Here is a 21,501-nt window from a genome sequence, read left to right on the forward strand (position 1 = left end):
ATCATTTGCACATTAAATGCGCATCAGGCGTTGGCCCAGGCACAGGACCCAGGCACTCAATAGGCGACGACGCTCGTGTTAATGACAAGACACCAGCAACGAGCAGCAAACGAGCGGCGACCGGGCACACATTCGGCCCGGGCTCGATCCTGGGGATGCTGCCTGGTCTGCTGCACAGCTGTTAGCAAGAACTTGAGCGAAAATTTGGCGCACAGCAATAAAGCAAACAACAAGCAGGCGTGGCCATGGGCGTAGCAGGGGGGTGTCAAGCACAACTAAAGGACAAATGGGCCTACTCCCAAAAATCATCTGTTTTAAATCGATTTTGTTGCGTGCTCGCTCTCGCTCTCTCAAACTTTTTTTATGGTTTGTTTTTTTGAAAAACGTCATTGCACAACTTTTTGTTTACAAACTTAAGCAAATATAATTAAATGCAAATGACAAATATAAGACAGCTTAAGAAACTTCAAAAAAATGCAATACTCAATTAATTTGAGTTGTTTTTTTTCACATACATTGCTGCAAATTTGTTTGTAAAACAGAAAACATATTTAGTTATTAAATTTCCCTTGGCACTTGACCCAAATAAACTAACAACATGCGCTTAAAATTAGCTATAAATTTAAGCTCCAAAAAAATGTGAATAAACAACAGATAACTTAACCGCTTATTGACCGACTAAGCTAAAAAGAAAAAATAAATTGTGTCCAAAAGTCAAAACTCATAAACGCCTACGGCAACGACAATTTTTAGTTCATTAAGTAAATAAACAATTTTGAAATAAGCTTACGTATGTTCGGCTTAATTTAATAAGCAATTTGCATATAAAATGTAGCACAAGTTAAATAAATTAAACAAGGTTTAAAGTTATTATTTGTGCGCCATAGTGCGTTAAGTTCAAGAGTTAGTTAGTGGCTGCGGCTTAAAGTGTTTACTTTTTTTATTAGTTTATTATTGCTGCACATTCATTCAGTTTTTTTTTTAATAGTGCTTTAATTGTTCGACCTTCATGTGTGTGTATTTTTATTTTTATGGCTAGACTTGGTTTTTTATGGCTGGCACGCAAGTTCTTGATAGCGCTTGAACTTTGGCATAACGTGATTTTTGCCAGCTTCCTAATTTTTTTATATTCGCCACGCCCTTGACATGCTATAACTAGTGTGTGTATTATTACTCTTTGCATAACTGTGGAAATATTCTAAATTTAACATGCCTACGCGTAAGCCACACACACATGTGTGTGTAAGCACGTAACGCAGCTCAAAACTGTAGAATTCCCATTTCTCTCTCTCTTCAGTAGATCAACAATGGGCCTCTCACTACATTTTCAACACAAAATTATGTACTTAGTGCTCTATTCTATTGTTTTTCTTATCTAAGCCAGGATACTGACCTTTTTTGTTATCTTCCAATTTGTTTACTTTTTGCTTTGCTTTGTGTTGAAATTTTCACTGTGTGTTTTTGTTGTGTTTCGTTAAGTTTGCGTTATTTTTGCAGGCCCCACAGGACGAAACTGTTTCTCTCACCCACGCGCGCGCTCTCTTTTGCTCTCTCGCTCTCTCTTGCTCTCGTGTGTGTTTGCTCTCTTTGTTGGTCAGCGCACACTCAGCAATTGATTTTCACTTTTGACTAAATTTTTGCGACTGTCAAAAAATAAAAAAGCCAGCACACACACACACACACATATGTACTCGTGTACAGCGGCTATACAACGCAGGAATTTTCACTTGTGCCACTTTTTTTCTTCTCCTTGTTTTGTTTGTTGCTGCTGCGCTGAGCTGTTGGCGGCCGCGTTGGTGGTGTGGTGGGGGTAAACGGGAACAGGTTTGCTTTGGCCACACGAATTCTTCACTTGGGCAACAAAAACAAATCTCTAAGTGATCTCAGCAGCAGCGACGCCGGCAGCGACGGCAACAACAAATTCTTGCGTTTTGGTTTTAGTTGTTTTTGTTGTTTTGTTGCTACTGCTGCGGCTGCTGCAGAGGGCGAACCGGTTTTTGTTTTTGCACTTCACTTTGTATTTCGTTTGCTGCCTCTGGGCAGGCACTTGACAATAATTAAAAACTGATAAAAACGATTTTCAAATGCAATTTAATATTAAAACACGCTCAGCGGCGCTAAGGCATGCCATGCACATATTGTAAAGCCCCGTTATTATGCCTATGCCTTTGCCGTTTTGCCCATTGCACACTAACACCCACGCACTTTACAATATCTCGTTTCGCTTAGAAGCTGCCTTAATTTTTTCAATTGCACTTCTTCACACGCGACAAACGAAACGTACAAAAATTCCAACTCTCTGCAATTCTTTCTCTTTATATTCACTTGTAAAAACGCACTTTAAAAACCGTTCACTGTCAATTCTCATGCGCGCATTACATACGTACGTCCACTGCGTTCAACGGTAAATTTACAACAAAAAATTCTTAGGTGTTGTGACTATCGTTATTGCTACTGAGGTCGCTATCGTTATCGTCGCGTGCGAGCGAGAGCTCAGATGTTCGACTCAAAACAATTGCTATCGTTATCGTCGCCATTGGCTCTCGCTTTAATGTTGTATTTAAATATATTTAATATCCAAATTTATCCCAATCCAAAAATAAATATAAATGGTTTTAATAAAACGAAATTTGCTTATATTTACATTTGATTTGGTTTTCTTAGTATTAGTTTCAATGTACAGTAAAGAAATATATTCATAGCATGAGGGCACAAGTAATTCATGAGCAGCTACAAATATATAAAATGGTATTAATATGCACAAGATCGAAATTGTATTCATCTTACGCTAGCGAACATCTATTTGCCGTCGTCCTCCTCAACAGGTATTAAGCGGAACACTTCGCCTTCCATTGTTACATATGAGGGCGAGTCGCCGCCTAGAGGCGTTATGAGTTCTAGCACCGTTATATCCTTTGAGTTTACATCTGGACCAAATGATTCCTCCACCTCCTCTGTTAACAGCATCTCCACCGAGGAGTTCTCTTCCTCCTCCTCTTGCAGCTCGCACGATGTATCAAAGTCCTCATAAGGTATAGAAGTTAGTACATAATTTGATAAATCCTCATCTGGATGTTTGTTGCTAAAGTGACGCTTCAGATGTGGCCGTGTTGTGGAAGCATGGTCACAAATAGGGCACGGAAAACGTTTGGAGCGCCAGCGATCTATGCGCTGTTTTTCATTTTCTCCGGAATGCCGCGCCTTCTTGTGACGCTCCAAGTTATATCTGCAAGTGTTGTAATTTGTTAACATTTGTACACGCAAACAAAAATAACAATTTTAGATTTGGTTCAATATACATATATACCTGCGACTAGTCACATATCCACATCTTGGCCATGGACAGTGTTTAACATACGAACTCATACGAAAGCCTTGTTTATAAAGCTCAAATAATAATAAAAAATAATAAAGACTAACTTTTGCTTGTTGTTTGTTATGGTTGCTCACTGTTATCGAGATGTTAGCGATGTGACATGTGACAGTGCTGCCGCGTATAGCGTAAAAAAGCTAGTTGGACTTAAAATAAAAGCTAGACGATTATTACGTTTGCTTTTCTGGCGGCTAAAATGAGCTCCAGGTCTAAACCCAAAACGGCCGTTACCCACAGGTCAAAGGCGCCGCCAACGCGTGTTTTAATGTTGTATAATAAATTGTTGTTGTCAGCAACTTTACTGATGATTAGATAAAGCCGCCTAAACGAAGACAATTTAGAAGGGATCTGGTATGAAAATGGAAGCATGTTGCGTTTGAGCTTTTCGAAGAAGATGCGTCTCTTACGAAAGATTTTACATGTTCCCCAGACAAGTAGTACCTACTAATTATAATAGACTTTTTTAAGTGCCACGTGTACAATATACTCTTGCTCAAATTTCGACACTCCACAGCTTTCATAACTTGCAGCCAAACACATAGACACAGTCCAAGGAGTAGCAGACGTACAATACAATAAATAACAATCAGGTAGCTAACGAAGTGCGGTGGAGGGGGAGGATGCTGGTGATAGGCAGACTGTTGCCGATGCCATAAACTACGCAGCTGCAGGCAAAGACAGCAAGTGCTGGCAGCCCACCCGCGTACGATGCCAAAGCAAACAACAAAACATTATGAGGAAATCATTTTGGTGTTTTTTGCAATGTTTATGATGTGCCTGAGACTGGAGCTGACCACATTACATTGGCGTGGGGTCAAATCTTTTGCAGTGAAAGTCCGCTGGCATCATTGTTGTGGCTGTCAAACTGTAAGACAGGCAACACGGCTCACTAACCTCGTGATTTACTATGCCTAAGTAAGCCAGACAAACCGGCTGCCGGAGGGGGCGGGGCGTGGCATGCATTTTAAGCATAATGAAAAACAAAACAAGTTAAACTCATTTGCATGAGATGCAAGAAAGTGAAATTGCATAAATAACACTGCAAAAACAACAACAAATAATGTCAGTGCAATTGAGTAAAAGCAGCAGCAACAGCAGCAGCAACAGGAAATATTGAAATTAGCAATGCATGTCCAACTGTGATGCATGACAAAAGCTGATTTGCATTAGGATGATTAAATTAAAAGTAAACTTAAGATAAACAATACAAGTTATATGAGCCTAAGCCTAGGATTATTATAAAATAGAGCTACTTATTTATACTTAAGCTTGTAAGTATGTATTTAATGTAAAAATGTAAATTAGTTGTAACCAACTAAGGAATTAAGCAATTAATTTATGTAAAATTCAAATACGCACAACAACAATCATGGGCTGCTTGTGGAGCTAAACACATTGTAATTCATATTATTCCATGTTGTCGGCCCCTGCTCCATTTCAAATCCTTGGGGACAGCCTGAGGTATAAGCTATTTTTTTATTTTTAGACACGCAGCAGCAGCTGCCTCAAGGTTGCACAGCGGAAGGGAAAACCTTTTGTTGCTTTTGGGCTTTTGACTTATCTCTGGCGGCAGTCCAAAGCCGCGACCCAGATGACTGTGGATAGCTTGTTGTCTGGCAACTAAAAGATAATAAAATTATAAGTTATTTCAAGTAAACTTTGCTGCAGAGCTTGTAGCGCTTACCTTTACAAAAGTTCTGCCAATGGCTGTAAGCGATGCGCTGGACTCTTGACATTGTTGCTGCAAACGTTAGGAATGTTCCACTACGTCACATCACATGAAATATGTTAAGAACGCAAAAAGGCCGACGACAAATCCTTGACAAAACTGGACAAGAATATGACGAAAGCACGTTTGAGCATCACGTGACTGCGAGGTAGTGGCCAATTCCCAAAACGCTTGAATCTAACTTAAAGCTTTACTTAATGTATTTGCTTGCGCAGCAAAATCCTCTAAGCAAACACTTTCGATTTAATATAAAATACGAGCAAAGAGCAAAGAGGATGCATTTGATTTTAGCTGGAGACAGCCAAAAGCAAACGCTGACAGTTTGTTTTACAAATGTGGCATGCCCCCCACCCCACCGCCTGCTGCTTGCAACATTTACTGCTGCCAGCTCTAATAACATGCAAATGCTGTGAAAATGCATGGAAAAACGAGCAAAACCCCAAATGCCACTTACATATTGCCACAAGCGTTGCAATTTCAACAACTTTGCCGTTTTCCTTGCCACAAATATATACGTCGATGTGTGTGTGTTTGTGTATGTAAATAGCTGTGTGTATTTCTGTGCTGGCAATATTTTTCATAAGCAAATAACAGGCGACCAACTGATTATGCAGGAATGATTGAGTATTTGTGGGAGGATAAATGTGGGTGCAGCTGTGTGCGGAAGCTGCTGATGTCCTGGCAATTTAAAGCGCAAAATATTTATAAATTACTAAAGTTTGCTTTGCTTTCAATATTAAACAGCGCGCACTTAAATTAAAACACTCTTTAAATGTTTGAATATGTTGCTGTTTTTTTAACTTTTAACAAGCTGCTTACACTTCAAACTTCTACGCGTTACTAAAAGCTAAATGCAAAAATACAATTCTTTGAGTTGTTATATCTTTAAAGTCAAAGCTACAATGTTGACGTCAGCTGCAACATAGAAACTTCAAATTGTGGTACTGTACATACAAATAAAAAAAATGTAATTAAATATATCCAACAAAACAAGAACTCAACTCAACATATACATATGTCTGAACTTGCCTTCCTTTGGAAATTTGCTGATCCCAGCAGAATTATACACACATACAAGCATATATATAATTATGCTATTCTCAATTGTTGTAGCTGCACTTGAATGTAATTTAAGACGCCGTCTAAGTGCTTAATGTTAAAAAAAAAAGTTTTTGAAAATTATTGTTAGCGTCTAAATTTGAATACCCTTTAAAACCCTTTGTTTTGTTATATTCCAAAGTTGAAATGTACTCATAATAATTTTGTACAGCTGTTTAAATTGCTGCTTCTTATTTATTGAGTTTGTACTGTATTCACTAGTCACTTATTCCCCAAAAGGCTGCCTGTACATATAATTGTTAAATCAGCAAAAAATGCAAAAACATATCAAAACATTTCGCTGGCTGTCTTACAGTTTTAGCACCACTGACCCAGTAGAGCTAGAGCCTAAGCGTATGTGCTTTCCTTTGCTATATCAATGCAACAATATATTGTGCAACAGTTAGCAGACATGCTAACATTTTAATTTTCTCACGACAAACAAGCTTCCTGTGCTCAAACAAAAAAGTAATTCAAGACAGGAATTTGCAACGCAGCACAGTGGGCCAAAACGACCAAGCAGCCAACTGCTTCAAAGCGAAGCAAGAATTGGTAGTAAAAATTCTGTTAAATTATAAAATACCATAAAATAAATTATAACTAGTCTAAAACCAAATAATAATATTGCTGTCATATAATAATAAATATATATAAACTGCTGCTGAAATTCTTTAGACTTACACTGAATTCAATTTATATACCATAAAATACACTAGCGAGTATGTAACTTATTTATTTTATTTCAAATTTAAAACTTAGCATATATATATTTAATGATCAACAGTAATTAAATTATATATATACAGTAACATGACTTAAAGAGTTTTGAGTATCTTTAGCTAATGCTAACTTATTAATTAATTAATTCTTACTCGTCTTCGGTGCGCCCACTGTGCTGCTTGCACTGACTGTAATCTTTGGCGAGGACTGTAATGAAATGCCCATGCTGCTTGCTGTGGATGTAGCTGCCGCTCCTATGGCTACTGGCGACTTGGTTACTGGGCCTATGTTAACCACACGACGCACTGCAGCGCCACCTGGCGTTGTTATGGGCACAGCACCAATTGGCCGATTGGCCAGCATTTGCACAGGCTTAAGTCCAGCCGCGGATTTGAAGTATATGCTGCGCACAGCTTGCTTGCCATCGGCCTGATTGATGACTTGAAATTGTGGAAATGTCTTGACGCCGCCGCTGCTGCCAGTAGCCGCACGCATGGCAACTGTGCCGCCTGCTGTGGTCTTTATAGTTTGTAAATTGAGTGACTTTGCATCTATCATCACTGGTTGACTGCTGCTGGGCGTAACTGCGCCGCCCTTCGGACTGCTGAGTATGCGTATGGGCAATGCGGTGGCGCCTGTGGGTAAACGTGCACTTGTTGCTGTTGCAGTTGCAGCTGTGGTAATGGGCTTAATATTACTGCGATTGACATAGACAAGCTTATTGCCGCCAGTGGGCGTCGTAGTAAACAGCTGCTGTATGCCTTTGTTGATGACAATGTTGCTGGATTTGGTGGGTACCAAACCTGCTGTCTTGACTGGCTGGGTGGCTTCCTTAATAATCTTCTGGCTAATGATTAAGGGTGCGTTGGCTGCAAATTAACAAACGTTTAATTATTTAGTTTTTAATTGAATTGCAAAACTTACCGCTCTTCAACTGCTGCTGCTGCTGCTGCTCCTGCTGCTGTTGCTGATCAGCTATGTTGCCCTCATTATCCGCAAATACTATGGGCATATCGATTATATTGGACAAGTCCATATTGCTATTAACGCCACTTGGCACGCCAACGTTCTTGGTCACCTGCAGCATAGTCATGCCATTGGTATTCTTTATAACTGTATACTTTTGTTGATTGGATGACGCAGCTGTTGCACCACCGGATACGGCAGTTACAAACTGTGTGGTTTGTCCTGTTGGCGTTTTCAATGTAAATATCTGCTGTCCACTACCGCTGGGCAGCGTTTTGACTATATTGCCAATGCCAGGACTATTGTTCTTGTTTATTGCATAGTTAATTAGCTTGCCTGAGTTGGGCAACGTTTTGAGCTGCACAAAATGATTAGAGGGCAGCATTTTAATTTTGGTGCCACTGGCCAGCGACAATGTGTTGGGCTTGAGCGTTGGTGTGTTCAATTTGGCAGCAACTGGCGTTGTTGCTAGCGCTGTCACTTGAGTTTCATCGTATTCCAAAGTTTCCTCCAGCATGTTCTCTATGGATAAATTCATTTCCTCATTGCTCAGCGTTTGCTTGTCCGCAGTGTTGTTGTTGATTTTGGGCTGCACGCTGGGCAAGGGACGCGTGCGTGGGCGCCCGACTGCAGAGAGGCAAACTGTTAGTAATTGAGAAATGAAGAAAGAGCATTGATGAGCATTTTCAAATATCAGGGACCGTAAATATTATTAAGTAAAAGTGTAAGCGGGATAGGCAAAGTACAGGAAATGAAAACTAAGTTGTGCTATTTGAATAAAATAGACGTGCAACATTAGCTTGCAGCAGCCAGTTGTTTACGGTCCCCGTATTTACATGAGTTCCATTTACCCTTGCGCTTCACTGCAAATGGATCAATGAGCCGCGGTTGCTTTGGCTTGGGCAACTTGGGCGCACGCGGCTCTAAATGTGGCATGAGGTATGATATATGAGTAGGTAGCGGAATGTACATGCAACAGGCAATAAGTGATTAGTAAGGAAAATTATAGGTGCATGCAAAAGTTTGTTAGCGCTAAAGTTCAACTGGCACTCACTGTGCGGCACAAATTTAGTTTTAGCAGCTTGTCCAATCTCATCCATTCCATCAGCTGCCTTGCGCTTGCGTGCTTGACCTGGCAGCGCCTTCTGCGGTACGCCCGTACCCTCAGCTAAAGCCTGCTGCTGCTTGGACTGACGCTGATACGAACTGCTGCCCAGCAGCGAGGTAGGCATGCGTGGTCCCGGTGGATTTGTCAGCGTTTTGTTTATAAACTCATAGACTTCATCCTGCAAGCGCAAAAAAATTAATAAACAACTTCAAATGCATAGCAGAGCAGCACTTACCACCACCATTGAATCCACCATGGACTGCGTAACGCCCTCAATGCGTCGTTTGCTTTTGGGCACACGCAATGAATCATCGGCGCTGCCCACAACCACTAGCGTCGATTCAGATTGCATGCGCTCGCGTAGTCCTTCCATTTCCTCCTGGCTTGTGCGCGCAGAGTTCTGTCCAACTACAAACAATATGGGCGTCTTCAGATCCAGCAGACGATCATCGGGCGCACCGCGCGGACCACGCAGCGTATTGTAGGCAAAGCCCATGCAAATTACACATGCCACGCTCTCCGACATGGCCACCTGTAGCGCCAGCGCAGCGCCTGCATTGAAGCCAACCAGTATAATGCCACGATTAGGATTCTCCGTGCGCAGCTCGTGTATGCGCACGCGCGTCAATGACACTATAGTCTCAGCCACCTGATCCAGATTTTGTTTTGCAATGCGATCATCTGCATATAACGAATTTTTAGTTATAGCACATAATACTATTATAGTTTATGCTTACTTGTGTTGGGCAGCGTTATTTGCACCACTTGTGTTATGCTCGCCAAGGCCTGATACCAATTCTGCATGCGTTCAGGCACTGGGCCACTGGTGGGCATAGTGGGCACTGCTACCATTATGGCATTGTGCTCCAAATGCCGCGACTTGGACAATACTTCTGGCTGCCAGCGTTTCTTCATAACAGGTGCTAGCAGCTCCTGGCTGTTGTTCAAGGGGCGACTGAATAGCATTTTATCCGTCAGCGTAGGCAGCTTCGTCTTTAACGTTTGCATTATATCCAAATAGGAAGCCATGTAGGACGGAGGCAGCTGCTCCATAAGTAAAGCATGCAGCCATTGCGTAACACGCGGCTCCCATGCAACGCTAGCCAAAGCGCGACGCATGCGTGAGCTCGATTTGTCCACAGAAACTCGACGATGTATCGCCTCATGCTGTCGCTTATCATTTGCCAAGCGTGCCAGCTGATCCTGATCGAGTATTACGGCCACTTTATCAAACAGCGACTGCTGATTGGGCGTCCAACCCACACTGCAAAAACACAAAAGTTTATGAAAAATAGTTCACTTGCCTGCTAGGCTTACGACTCACCGACTAATGCGCATTACCCAGTCCTGTTCATCGGAATTATTATTGCGCACATATTTAGCAATGCGTGCGCATTCATTCATTAGCTCTTTGGCTGTGATTTCATCATAGGCTGGCACAGGCACCGCCTGTTGCGTTTCACTTGCCTCCTCATGTGCTGGATATGTGTGGCAGGTGGGACACTGCGGTGCATGACGCACTAGAATGGTGCGTGCAGGTGCCAAGCCATTGGAGTTCAACGAATTGTCCTGACGTTGAGTATTATCACGGATATAGCTGTGCTCCATCGATGATTCACTTGGCGCCGATATCGTGCTCGACTAGCAATGTAAAATAACATTATTAGTAAAAGCATTGAAAATAGTATTTGGTTAGCATAATGTGAATAAAGATGCTGGGATGGGATTAAGTGCGTTAGAGATGGGTTGGGTGAGAAGAGTAAAGACTTTTTATTACATTCTCAGTTGCTGTGGGCGTTGCAGTCGCAGATGACGTAGATGTAGAAGCTACTGTTGTTGTTGCTTTGGGCGGCGAGCTTAATATGGAAGCACTGCCCAGTTGACCTGCCTTAACTACATAATACGATGTGTTTACATTAGCTGCAGCCCCAGCTGCTGTTGATTTTGTTGTTGTTGCTGCTGCTGCTACTGTGGCTCTGCTTATGCCTGTGTTTGCGTGTGTTTGCATTTTCTGTGTGTAGATAGTAGTTGGACTGCCTCTCGCTATAAATTTACTAGGACTATATGTAATAATGGAAGAGCTGCTGGCGCTGCTTTGGGAAGACTGCATTATCTTTGCTTTGGTTTTTTCAACCAAAACAATTTCGTTTTTGTTGTTTTTTGTTGATTTCAGCTGCATCATTTTGTATTTGTGTGGTGTTATGTGTGTGTGTGTGTGTGTATTTGTATGTGTGTTTTTTATTTGGTTTACTCGTTGTAGACTTGTCTTCTTCTTGCTATCTTGCGGTATTACAGAAAAATACACAAACGCCTGACACTTATTTTTTATTCAGCAACTAAAACGCCACGTTAAATTGGGAATTAATTAGATTTTTTCCAATTGTGCAATTTTTTTACGCCGAACTTTTGCTAACAAATCACCGATTGCGTTCTTTGCAACTAAAACATGGCGTGTGCTACAAAGCGTTACCAGATAGCTAAAGTAACTTGGCACCGGGATCTGGCATCACCATTTTGCGCGTTCTCTAACAACATAAGCTACTACTTTTATTTCCCACCAAAAGTAACACAAACAGCTAAATGTTGCATTTTGCAGCTTATGTTAAGCATTAATGATAAATACTTTTATTGTTTACTTACCGATTCACTGGGAGTTGGCGTTATTGGACCCATATTTGTTATATTTAATTGTTGCTCGCTGTCGCTTTGCTCGGGAACTGTATTCTCAGCTCCGTGCGAGCTGCTTTGTAGGAAATTATTATAGCATTCGAAAAACGTTGACATTTTCGTAACACGCGAACGAATATTCTGTCACTTGAACTTATAAGCAGCACTAAAATAATGTAAACCAAAGGCAAAACATTAAAAAACAGACCGAAGCTTGGTCAAAATATGTCAAGATTGCAAAAGTGTTGCCAGACCGTTAGCTAATCTCGGTTAACAACACTGCTGCGAAACAGCTGTGGTGTGTGAATTGGAGATGGGCGCGTGATGTGGGAAGTAAATTGTTATTTATGAATGAAAACTACTATTTATCATATTAAGCATCACTCTTTTAAGAAAATAAAAGTATTTTTAAGTATATATTACATTTGTAGTAACAATTCTTGCTTGTTTTTTATGGGTGCACTCTGAAGTATGTTGTTGTTGTTGTCAAGCTGTCACGTTGTCATCACTAATGAGCGTGGTGTTTATTCTTTTATTTGCTAAACGTTTGTATAGATTTTAACAAAGCATTTTAAATTGGGTTAAAGTTGTTTAACGTTCATTTAACAAAATGGACGAGCTGCAGCAACTAGAATACCTCTCGTTGGTATCGAAAATCTGCACAGAGCTGGACAATCATTTGGGTAAGTCACACAAGAAAGTATTAATGAAAGTAAATCACAGCTTGTTTTCTCCTCAAAGGCATAAATGACAAGGATCTGGCCGAGTTTATAATTGACATGGAGGCAAAGCATCGCAGCTATGAGTCCTTTCGCAAGGCGCTTCTAGATAATGGCGCCGAGTTTCCCGATTCCCTGGTGCAAAATCTGCAACGAATCATAAATCTTATGCGACCTGGCAGAACCGGCGAAAGCGATTCCAAATCATCATGGAATGAAATAGACAGCAAAGATGACAAAAAGACACAGCTGATGAAAATGTTTCCCGGTCTGGCGATGCCTAATGATAAGTATAGCAAACAGGTGGAAGAGGAGCAAAAGGAAGAGACGAAGCAAAAGGAGGAATCGAAGCACAAACCCGATATGAGTGATGTGGATGCAGCTATGATGGAGTTGGAGGCATTGGCGCCAGGCGAAAAACAAAGCGAGCCCAAAGAGAAGAAGGATAGCAGAAGGAGAGAACGCTCCAGCTCTAGAGATCGACATAAACGCAAAGAGCGTGAGCGCAGTCGCAGCAGAGAACGTGAGCGGGATCGAGACCGCGATAGGGAACGTGTACGGGATCGCGAGCGCGACAGAGATCGTGAACGCGATCGAGAGCGCGATAGAGATCGTCATAGGGACAAGGAGAGGGATAGGGATCGCGATCGCGATCATCGGCGACGCAGCAGATCACGCGAAGATCATCGCCGTCGTCGCTCCAGCTCTCGCGGACGTCATGAAAAAAGACGACGCTCACGTTCTCGCTCTCCTGGCTCGCGCTCGCACAGCAGTCGACAGCAGGAGAAGATGCCGCCACCTGCAGCAGTAATGACTGATGATCCCGAGGCTGGCAAGATTTACTCTGGCAAAGTAGCCAATATAGTTCCTTTTGGTTGCTTTGTGCAATTGTTTGGTCTACGCAAACGCTGGGAGGGCTTAGTGCACATTTCACAGCTGCGCGCCGAGGGACGTGTCACAGATGTTACGGAGGTGGTGCAGCGCAATCAAACTGTTAAGGTGAAAGTTATGTCGCTTACAGGCCAAAAGGTGTCGCTCTCTATGAAGGAGGTGGACCAGGAGAGTGGACGTGATTTGAATCCGTTATCACATGAGCCCGAGGAAGATCCTATGGAGCTGCGTGATCGTAATCCAGATGGGCCCTACAGCAGCACTTCCATACTGAATCTACAAAGCAACAATATAGACGGAGATGAGCATGAATCCCGCAAGCGAGTAACGCGCATCAGCAGTCCAGAGCGCTGGGAGATTAAGCAAATGATAAGCTCCGGCGTGCTGGATCGGAGCGAGATGCCGGACTTTGATGAAGAGACGGGTCTGCTGCCCAAGGATGAAGACGATGAAGCAGATATAGAAATTGAAATAGTGGAGGAAGAGCCGCCATTTCTTTCGGGGCATGGCAGAGCACTACATGATTTGTCGCCTGTGCGCATAGTTAAAAATCCAGATGGTTCGTTGGCGCAGGCAGCTATGATGCAGTCGGCGTTGTCCAAGGAGCGACGCGAACAGAAAATGCTGCAACGCGAGCAGGAAATGGAAGCGCTGCCCAGCAATCTCAACAAGAACTGGATAGATCCATTGCCAGAAGATGACACCGCACGCCATCTGGCGGCCAATATGCGTGGCATGGGTGCTGCACCACAAGAAGTGCCCGAGTGGAAAAAGCACGTCATAGGCGGCAAGAAATCCAGTTTTGGCAAGAAAACCGACCTAACGCTGGTGGAACAACGTCAATCCTTGCCCATCTACAAGCTGCGCGATGATCTCATCAAGGCAGTGACAGACAATCAAATTTTGATTGTTATTGGTGAAACGGGCTCCGGCAAGACGACACAGATAACACAATATTTGGGTGAATGTGGCTTCACTAATCGTGGCAAGATTGGCTGCACGCAGCCACGTCGTGTGGCTGCAATGTCGGTGGCCAAGCGCGTGGCCGAGGAATATGGCTGTCGGCTGGGTCAGGAGGTGGGCTATACTATACGTTTTGAGGATTGCACCAGTCCGGAGACGGTCATCAAGTACATGACAGACGGCATGTTGTTGCGTGAGTGTCTCATGGAGGCGGAGCTAAAGAGCTACTCGGTCATTATGTTGGACGAGGCACACGAGCGTACAATACACACGGACGTGCTATTTGGCTTGCTTAAAACTGCCGTGCAGAAGCGTCCGGAGCTGAAGCTTATAGTAACCTCGGCTACCTTGGATGCGGTAAAGTTCTCGCAGTATTTCTTTGAGGCACCTATTTTCACCATACCCGGACGCACGTTTCCCGTAGAGGTGCTCTACACCAAAGAGCCGGAGACAGATTATCTAGATGCTTCTCTCATAACCGTTATGCAAATACATTTGCGCGAGCCACCTGGCGACATACTGCTCTTTCTCACTGGTCAGGAGGAAATTGACACTGCCTGCGAAATACTCTACGAGCGCATGAAGAGTCTGGGCCCAGATGTGCCTGAACTTATTATACTGCCTGTCTACTCCGCGCTGCCCTCAGAGATGCAAACGCGCATCTTTGATCCTGCGCCCGCTGGCAGCCGCAAGGTTGTCATTGCCACAAACATTGCCGAAACCTCGCTCACCATTGATGGCATTTTTTATGTAGTGGATCCTGGTTTTGTCAAGCAGAAAGTCTACAACTCCAAAACCGGCATGGACTCTTTGGTGGTCACACCCATTTCACAAGCGGCTGCCAAGCAGCGTGCTGGGCGCGCTGGACGCACAGGTCCTGGCAAAACATATCGTCTTTATACGGAGCGTGCGTATCGTGATGAAATGTTGCCCACGCCAGTGCCGGAAATACAGCGCACCAATCTGGCCACCACAGTGCTGCAGCTTAAGACCATGGGCATCAATGATTTGTTGCACTTCGATTTCATGGATGCGCCACCTGTTGAGTCGCTAGTCATGGCCTTGGAGCAGTTGCATTCGCTGTCAGCACTAGATGATGAGGGTTTGCTTACGAGACTGGGCAGACGCATGGCCGAGTTTCCCTTGGAGCCCAACTTATCCAAAATGTTGATTATGTCGGTGGCGCTGCAATGCTCGGATGAGATTTTAACCATAGTATCCATGCTGAGTGTGCAGAATGTATTCTACAGACCCAAGGATAAACAGGCGTTGGCGGATCAAAAGAAAGCCAAGTTCAATCAGGCTGAGGGTGAGTAACTGCAGCACACTATCAAGCTATATAAACTTTAAATTAATCTTCCACAGGTGATCATCTGACGCTGCTTGCTGTCTACAATAGCTGGAAGAACAACAAGTTTTCCAATGCCTGGTGCTATGAGAACTTTGTGCAAATACGCACATTAAAACGTTCACAGGATGTGCGCAAACAGCTGCTGGGCATCATGGATCGTCACAAGCTGGATGTCGTCTCTGCGGGCAAGAACTCTGTGCGCATACAGAAAGCAGTTTGCTCAGGTTTCTTTCGCAATGCTGCCAAAAAGGATCCACAGGAGGGTTATCGCACTTTGGTTGACTCACAGGTGGTTTATATACATCCTTCAAGCGCGCTGTTTAATCGCCAGCCCGAGTGGGTTATCTATCACGAGCTGGTGCAAACTACCAAGGAATATATGCGTGAGGTAACCACTATTGATCCCAAGTGGTTGGTAGAATTTGCGCCCTCGTTCTTTCGCTTCTCCGATCCTACCAAGCTCAGCAAGTTCAAGAAGAATCAACGATTGGAGCCGCTCTACAACAAATACGAAGAACCCAATGCATGGCGTATATCGCGTGTGCGCCGACGTCGCAATTAGTTTAAATACTTCCATTTCGCTTTACACTTTAATAAACGCTAAGTTAACAAATAAAAATTAAAGCAAATACAACTTGTCGCCTTAATAGCCCTTCCGACCGCGAAAGCGTTGCCGATTGTCCAACTGCAAAGATATACAATTTAAAATTGGCTACTCAAACTGTTTAGGCTGTTGGCTACCAGTGAGCGCTTGCACTCGTAGAAGGTGTTGCGCAGCACCTGACACTCTGGCGGCACACTGTTGTCCTGCAAGCATTGGCGCGGCGTCTTCTTATCCAGACGACAGCATTCGCTCTCCAGCAGGCACATTTTCAGATCCGCACGCACGCCGGCACAAGAAGACTCATCCGCCAGCTTCTCATTTCCCTCGTACCGCATCATTTTATCAAAGTTTTTCTTTTTAAAATTGTTTTTTGTTATCCAAACAAATTTCGTTACAAAATCAACAAATCAGCTGTTTTAGCTGAGCAAGCAAGTATCATCCAACTCGTTAGCCGACACAGTGTCATCCGTAACATACAACTGCTGGTATTGCAGGATATTGTGTTTCTCCCTTAAATGTGAAAAATAAGCTTATAACAAATTTGTTATAATGGCTTATGATGAACGCAGCGATACGGGCAGTTCCAGCGATGCACATGATGGATGTCAACGCGGCAAAATGGGTGCTCAACAGGTTACAATGCCCAAGCACATACCATTTCCAGAGCATTCAACAACTCCGGAATGGCTAAGCGAGCTTATAATGTGCTGTTTTACTATGGGCGCCACAATAGTGCAATTTATAAACATTTATCGTACTAATTTTTGGTTGCCACAATCACATACGCGCATGATGGTGGTAAAATATTTATATAAATTGTGTGTAAACAACATTTAAAATCAATATCGCTTGCAGAACATTGAATTAATTGATCCCTTTTTGCGCCTGCTGCTGATAGTGCTCAATACGAGACGTTTGTTCTACTGCTTTTTGTTGGGCAACTGGAAAAACCAGGGACATTACATACTACAATGGGGCTTAAAGTATGGCTATGCTGCACTGGTGCAATTCTCCATTGGCTACTGTTCTTATAGGTTATATCTAAAGCATACTTATATGCTAATCTTCTATATAAGTTATCCGTGAGTTGTACTGCTGTATGCTATATACGTTAAACTAACCTTTTGTTCTCCTAGTGTGGTGGTGTATCTCGTTATCTTTGGCTTTCAACTGGAACCCTTTCTGCGCAGCAGATTCGAACTTCCCGGTGTTTATATCAACGACATGCCCGTGCACAGCTGCACCACGAATCCTGAACAAATACGCCATGAAATTGAAATACTAAGAGAAGACTTTAACAAGCGTTTCAAGCAGCTAATATTTACCTGCATGTTGAATGCCTATTTGGTGCTGATTCCATGCCTGCTCGCGTTCACCGTGCACTACAATGTTATGCGGGCAGCACAGCACTGCATCATCGTCTGCTTGGGCGCGTTTAGCTTATCAGCAGTGTTTCTGTATCCGGCTAAATATAGCGATACGCTGCATCGCGCCACATTGCATTTGGGCTGTTGGCAGCGCATGGATCGTGATCTACAAGCAGCGCCCTCGCAGCTTATCGTTGCAGCCAATGCGCTTAATTGGAACAGGTATGCAGTCTATGGCAATGGAACTGTAGTCAAGCACATGGGCGGGCTCTTTCGAAGTCAAGGACTGGTTACAGTAGCTACACCCGGCAATGCCAGCCATGTGCGCTTCTATGTGAGTAGAAATGTACTTATAAATATGAGTAAACACTAATAGTTCACATACTTACAGAAACTATTTCAAAATCCCACTATTATATACTCCACGTTGGCTACACTACAAGCTGCGGTGCTGCTGGTGGAGATTGCGTCTTTGACGGCTGCGGGCATTGAATGGCATTTTGTGCTTTCGATTAGCTTTGTTGCCTTCACCAGCATGGTGGCATTTTTTAAGCTAGTGCGTGATTATATTATAACTAAACAACTTTACAGAGCAGAATGCGCAACAACTTATAATTAAAGTTTAACTTTAGGCATATTTCTGTAACTGATTTGAGCTTAGAAACGATACTTTAACTGATTTGGCTTCGATTGACTGATTGCAATATTTAAAAACGTCCAAACACAAAAAGTTTAAAATTCCAAAAGCAAAAATACAAAATCAGTTGCAAGAATATAGCCGCTTTGACTATGTAACATGCCAAATTAAGCTCAAATTTAAGTCTAAGTTAATTACAGTTTAATTGTAGAAAATACTTATCTAACTATATAACATTTGTATATGATTTTGGTATTCCAAACTAAAAGTTTCTTATAATTTATAATTACACATGTACAAATATAATTTGTCCTAGCACATAAATTTCTTTATATCTCAAATAACTTAGCTTGCGTGATTAATTAACCACCTTCTTGGCTGCTTCACGAATTTTTCTGCCGGCATTATAAATCCAGGAGCTGCCCTGCTTATGATCGCGCACCTTCACGCCATGTTGCTGCAAGAGATTACGCATTTCATCACAGGCCGCTAACAAAGCCATGTTCTTTAAATTTCCGTTGACTGCCTGTTCACGTAGTTTGCTGCGCAGCGCCAGAATATCAGCAATAAGCGCATTGGCATTGATGCCTTCACTATCTGCGGATGCGGCTTGTGTTTGTATGCCAGCGCCAAGCTGACTTAAGCCAAAGATGCGCATGGATTTCTGTATAAAATTGCCCGCTGCTAGCAGCAAATCCAAGCAATGTGCGGGCTGTTCCTCTGCATCTGGCTGCTGATCATCTATGCAGCGACTAATGCTGCTCATTTGATCCATCAGTACGCCAATGGCACGTGCAGTATCAAAGTCATCGCGTAGACTGTTGTCGAACTCTGCTGTCATATGCTGCAGCTGCTCCACCAAGGCTCCCTCGTCGAGCAGCTTTAGCGGCTTGAGGAACTGCATGTAGGCTTGCAAATCAGCCTGGAAGTTGTGAAACTTTTGCAGCGTCTGACACGCTGTTTGCATAAGCTCCTTGCTATAAGGCATAGCATTGCGATAATTGGACAGCAGACAGGCCATGCGAAACTCATCGGCAGAATAATCCTCTAGCAATTGTGTAACGCTTATTGTATTGCCCAAAGACTTGGACATCTTTTGTTGTTCGCCTGTTAAGTGCAGCTGGCCCGTATGCAGCCAGTAGTTGACCCATTGCTCCTGCTCGTGATGTGCACAGCATTGCGCCTCCTCGTTTTCATGATGTGGAAAACGTAAATCTAGGCCACCTGCATGAAAATCTAGTTTGCTGCCAAAGCACATGCTGGCAATGGCGCTGCATTCAATATGCCAACCAGGACGACCCTCACCGCCCCAAGGTGCCAGCCAGCTGGGATCATATTGCTCCTTCTTGGCCTTCCAGAGCGCAAAGTCAGCGGGATGGCGTTTATGCTGCAGCTGTTGCTGCTCCTCGGGCTGCACATCGTCCAAGCTAACATCGGTCAGCTTGCCGTAGCTTTTGCAGTTGGCCACATCAAAGTACACCGACTTATCCTGCGCCACATACGCTTGCTTCGAGTTTATCAGCTGTTCTATAAAACGCTGTATGTTGAGTATGTTGCTGGACACATGTGCCAACAGATCTGGTGGCATGACATTGAGACGCTGCATATCCAGCTGAAACTCTGACGTATATGCGCGTGTTAGCTCCAACATGCTGCGATTGCACTCCTTGCTACGTTTTATAATCTTATCATCCACATCGGTTATATTCATAGCTGTCACCAGATTCAGCTTGAAGTAATCTCGCAAAATGCGTTGTATAATGTCCACCTTAACGTAGGTGCTGGCATGTCCCAGATGTGTTGAATCATAGACAGTAGGTCCGCAGGTATACCAAGTGACCATTTGTGGATTGCGCAGTACCAACGGCACTTTGCTACGCAGCTGATGATTGTAAATGCGTATGCCCGTAAATTGTCCCAACGGCTTTTGCCATTTGAAGAAGTTCTCCTCTGACTTGACATCGCTGGCGCTGCTCTTGGTGTGGGTGCAACGTTGCCAACGTTGCATATCCCGCAGATGCCGGCATTTGTCCAATGCTGTATTTCTGTAACTATTAATTAATAATATATTCGCTGGCAGTTACGCTCTTGCTTACTTACATTTTAAGCATAATTATATTGTTATCACAGAAATTTGATTAACAGCTGTTTGCCGGCGTTTGTGTATCGATAAGCAGCTGATAAAAGTAACACAATGAGACTTGACAACTTATTTAATAATGCTAAATAATAACTAAATACACAACTAAAGTACCAAGTTAAAATTATAATGACAACTAACGCCAGGCAGCACTTATTTTTTAAAGTAGCTATAAGCTCAATAAAAGCATCGATAGTTATCGATTTCAGTATTAAAAATACTCATTAGCGGCTTTTTAAATTCAACAGCTGGCTAAGTTTTAGCTTAAATAAAGATTTACATTTACAGCTCAGAGCTCTTTATATATATATTGCGTATAGATGTTTGCATGTTAAATAGGAAAATAAAAATATCTACAGCTTGTTTAATTTTCAGCAGTCCATACAGAGATAGAGATAGCGATAGAGAAAGCAGCGCTGCTCGTGTCTTACGATCGCCCTTCGTTATGTGCTGCTGTGGCTGAGAGCTGCGAGCAGAGAGAGTTGATGGGTGTGTAGGTGGTGGGGTGGCATTTGGTTTGACATTAAGCGATATTCTATATACTTAAGTTAGTAGAATCTCTCTAGGAATAAAATATAAAGAGGTAGAATCACTGTAAGCCAGTGTGAATGTAAGAAATTATATATGAAAGCTACAAGCTATTAATATATTTTTTTAATCTAAGCAAAATAACTAAACTAAAATTTCTAGCGCTCAAAAACAATTAAGCCGTTGCTCTATAATTTCTTATGGTTAGGTAAATCAATAGCCAAGCACGCGGTAAGTAAGGCAGTAAACTATTTAAATGTATAACAATGATACGCACCGTGTGCTGCTTTGACGCTTACTTTGGCAAAACCTTTAAATGCGTAAGCAAAAAAAGCAACATTGGGGTCAAGGATATTAAGAAAATTGGGTGGAAAATTTTTGTTGTTGGCCAGTCAAGTCACAAATGAAATAAAACCATGGCGGCAACTAAATTAAATGTGAGTTAGGGATATATGATTTGGCGCAAATACAAAAAGAGGTTACGTTAAATTGCAAGCAAATTAAAAGAGCGTTTGTAAGGTGAGGTCCTTTAAGTAGGCTTGGTGGCTTGGCTTGGATTTCCCTACAGCAATTACAATTACAATTTTAGCATTTCAGCAAATGGGCTTGTCTGACAGCGCAGTTGATATTAATTTGAATA

At 42.8% G+C, this 21,501-nt stretch overlaps 6 protein-coding genes across 11 annotated transcripts; 2 read left to right on the forward strand and 4 right to left on the reverse strand.

Moving 5' to 3' along the window:
* Nucleotides 1-2,610: 2,610 nt before the first annotated feature.
* Nucleotides 2,611-3,457, reverse strand: LOC108596035 (RE1-silencing transcription factor). The gene is made up of 3 exons (XM_017981399.2): nucleotides 3,308-3,457; nucleotides 2,788-3,226; nucleotides 2,611-2,730 (listed from the first exon to the last, which is right to left on the reverse strand). The coding sequence occupies exons 1-2, from the start codon at nucleotides 3,364-3,366 to the stop codon at nucleotides 2,800-2,802; spliced, it is 486 nt and encodes a 161-aa protein (XP_017836888.1). The 5' UTR covers nucleotides 3,367-3,457; the 3' UTR covers nucleotides 2,611-2,730; nucleotides 2,788-2,799.
* Nucleotides 3,458-7,016: 3,559 nt separating this feature from the next.
* LOC108596028 lies at nucleotides 7,017-11,985 on the reverse strand. Of its 5 annotated transcripts, none has more exons than XM_017981390.1 (8): nucleotides 11,635-11,985; nucleotides 10,319-10,635; nucleotides 9,732-10,258; nucleotides 9,230-9,675; nucleotides 8,941-9,172; nucleotides 8,738-8,809; nucleotides 7,845-8,513; nucleotides 7,017-7,789 (listed from the first exon to the last, which is right to left on the reverse strand). In XM_017981390.1, the coding sequence occupies exons 1-8, from the start codon at nucleotides 11,776-11,778 to the stop codon at nucleotides 7,062-7,064; spliced, it is 3,135 nt and encodes a 1,044-aa protein (XP_017836879.1). In that variant the 5' UTR covers nucleotides 11,779-11,985; the 3' UTR covers nucleotides 7,017-7,061. The 5 variants fall into 5 exon arrangements, with proteins under 5 accessions (XP_017836879.1, XP_017836875.1, XP_017836880.1 ...); XM_017981386.1 differs by lacking the exon at nucleotides 11,635-11,985 and adding an exon at nucleotides 10,772-11,126; XM_017981391.1 differs by lacking the exon at nucleotides 8,738-8,809.
* A 233-nt stretch (nucleotides 11,986-12,218) lies between these two features.
* LOC108596025 (ATP-dependent RNA helicase DHX8) lies at nucleotides 12,219-16,213 on the forward strand. Its single transcript, XM_017981383.1, has 3 exons — nucleotides 12,219-12,344; nucleotides 12,403-15,543; nucleotides 15,600-16,213. Exons 1-3 carry the CDS (start codon nucleotides 12,272-12,274, stop codon nucleotides 16,145-16,147), a joined length of 3,762 nt encoding a protein of 1,253 aa, XP_017836872.1. The 5' UTR covers nucleotides 12,219-12,271; the 3' UTR covers nucleotides 16,148-16,213.
* LOC108596037 (cytochrome c oxidase assembly factor 5) lies at nucleotides 16,162-16,610 on the reverse strand. Its single transcript, XM_017981402.1, has 2 exons — nucleotides 16,327-16,610; nucleotides 16,162-16,270 (listed from the first exon to the last, which is right to left on the reverse strand). The coding sequence occupies exons 1-2, from the start codon at nucleotides 16,525-16,527 to the stop codon at nucleotides 16,229-16,231; spliced, it is 243 nt and encodes an 80-aa protein (XP_017836891.1). The 5' UTR covers nucleotides 16,528-16,610; the 3' UTR covers nucleotides 16,162-16,228.
* A 97-nt stretch (nucleotides 16,611-16,707) lies between these two features.
* Nucleotides 16,708-18,362, forward strand: LOC108596031 (transmembrane protein 39A). The gene is made up of 4 exons (XM_017981395.1): nucleotides 16,708-16,987; nucleotides 17,045-17,271; nucleotides 17,326-17,890; nucleotides 17,948-18,362. Exons 1-4 carry the CDS (start codon nucleotides 16,739-16,741, stop codon nucleotides 18,173-18,175), a joined length of 1,269 nt encoding a protein of 422 aa, XP_017836884.1. The 5' UTR covers nucleotides 16,708-16,738; the 3' UTR covers nucleotides 18,176-18,362.
* Nucleotides 18,363-18,459: 97 nt separating this feature from the next.
* LOC108596030 (probable cysteine--tRNA ligase, mitochondrial) lies at nucleotides 18,460-20,432 on the reverse strand. Of its 2 annotated transcripts, none has more exons than XM_017981394.2 (2): nucleotides 20,294-20,432; nucleotides 18,460-20,238 (listed from the first exon to the last, which is right to left on the reverse strand). In XM_017981394.2, the coding sequence occupies exons 1-2, from the start codon at nucleotides 20,302-20,304 to the stop codon at nucleotides 18,552-18,554; spliced, it is 1,698 nt and encodes a 565-aa protein (XP_017836883.1). In that variant the 5' UTR covers nucleotides 20,305-20,432; the 3' UTR covers nucleotides 18,460-18,551. The 2 variants fall into 2 exon arrangements, with proteins under 2 accessions (XP_017836883.1, XP_017836882.1); XM_017981393.2 differs by having other exon boundaries at nucleotides 18,460-20,244.
* Between the last annotated feature and the right edge of the window lie 1,069 nt (nucleotides 20,433-21,501).

Source organism: Drosophila busckii, chromosome 2R (assembly GCF_011750605.1).
Source record: "Drosophila busckii strain San Diego stock center, stock number 13000-0081.31 chromosome 2R, ASM1175060v1, whole genome shotgun sequence".
NCBI classification, from domain to species: Eukaryota; Metazoa; Arthropoda; class Insecta; order Diptera; family Drosophilidae; genus Drosophila; species Drosophila busckii.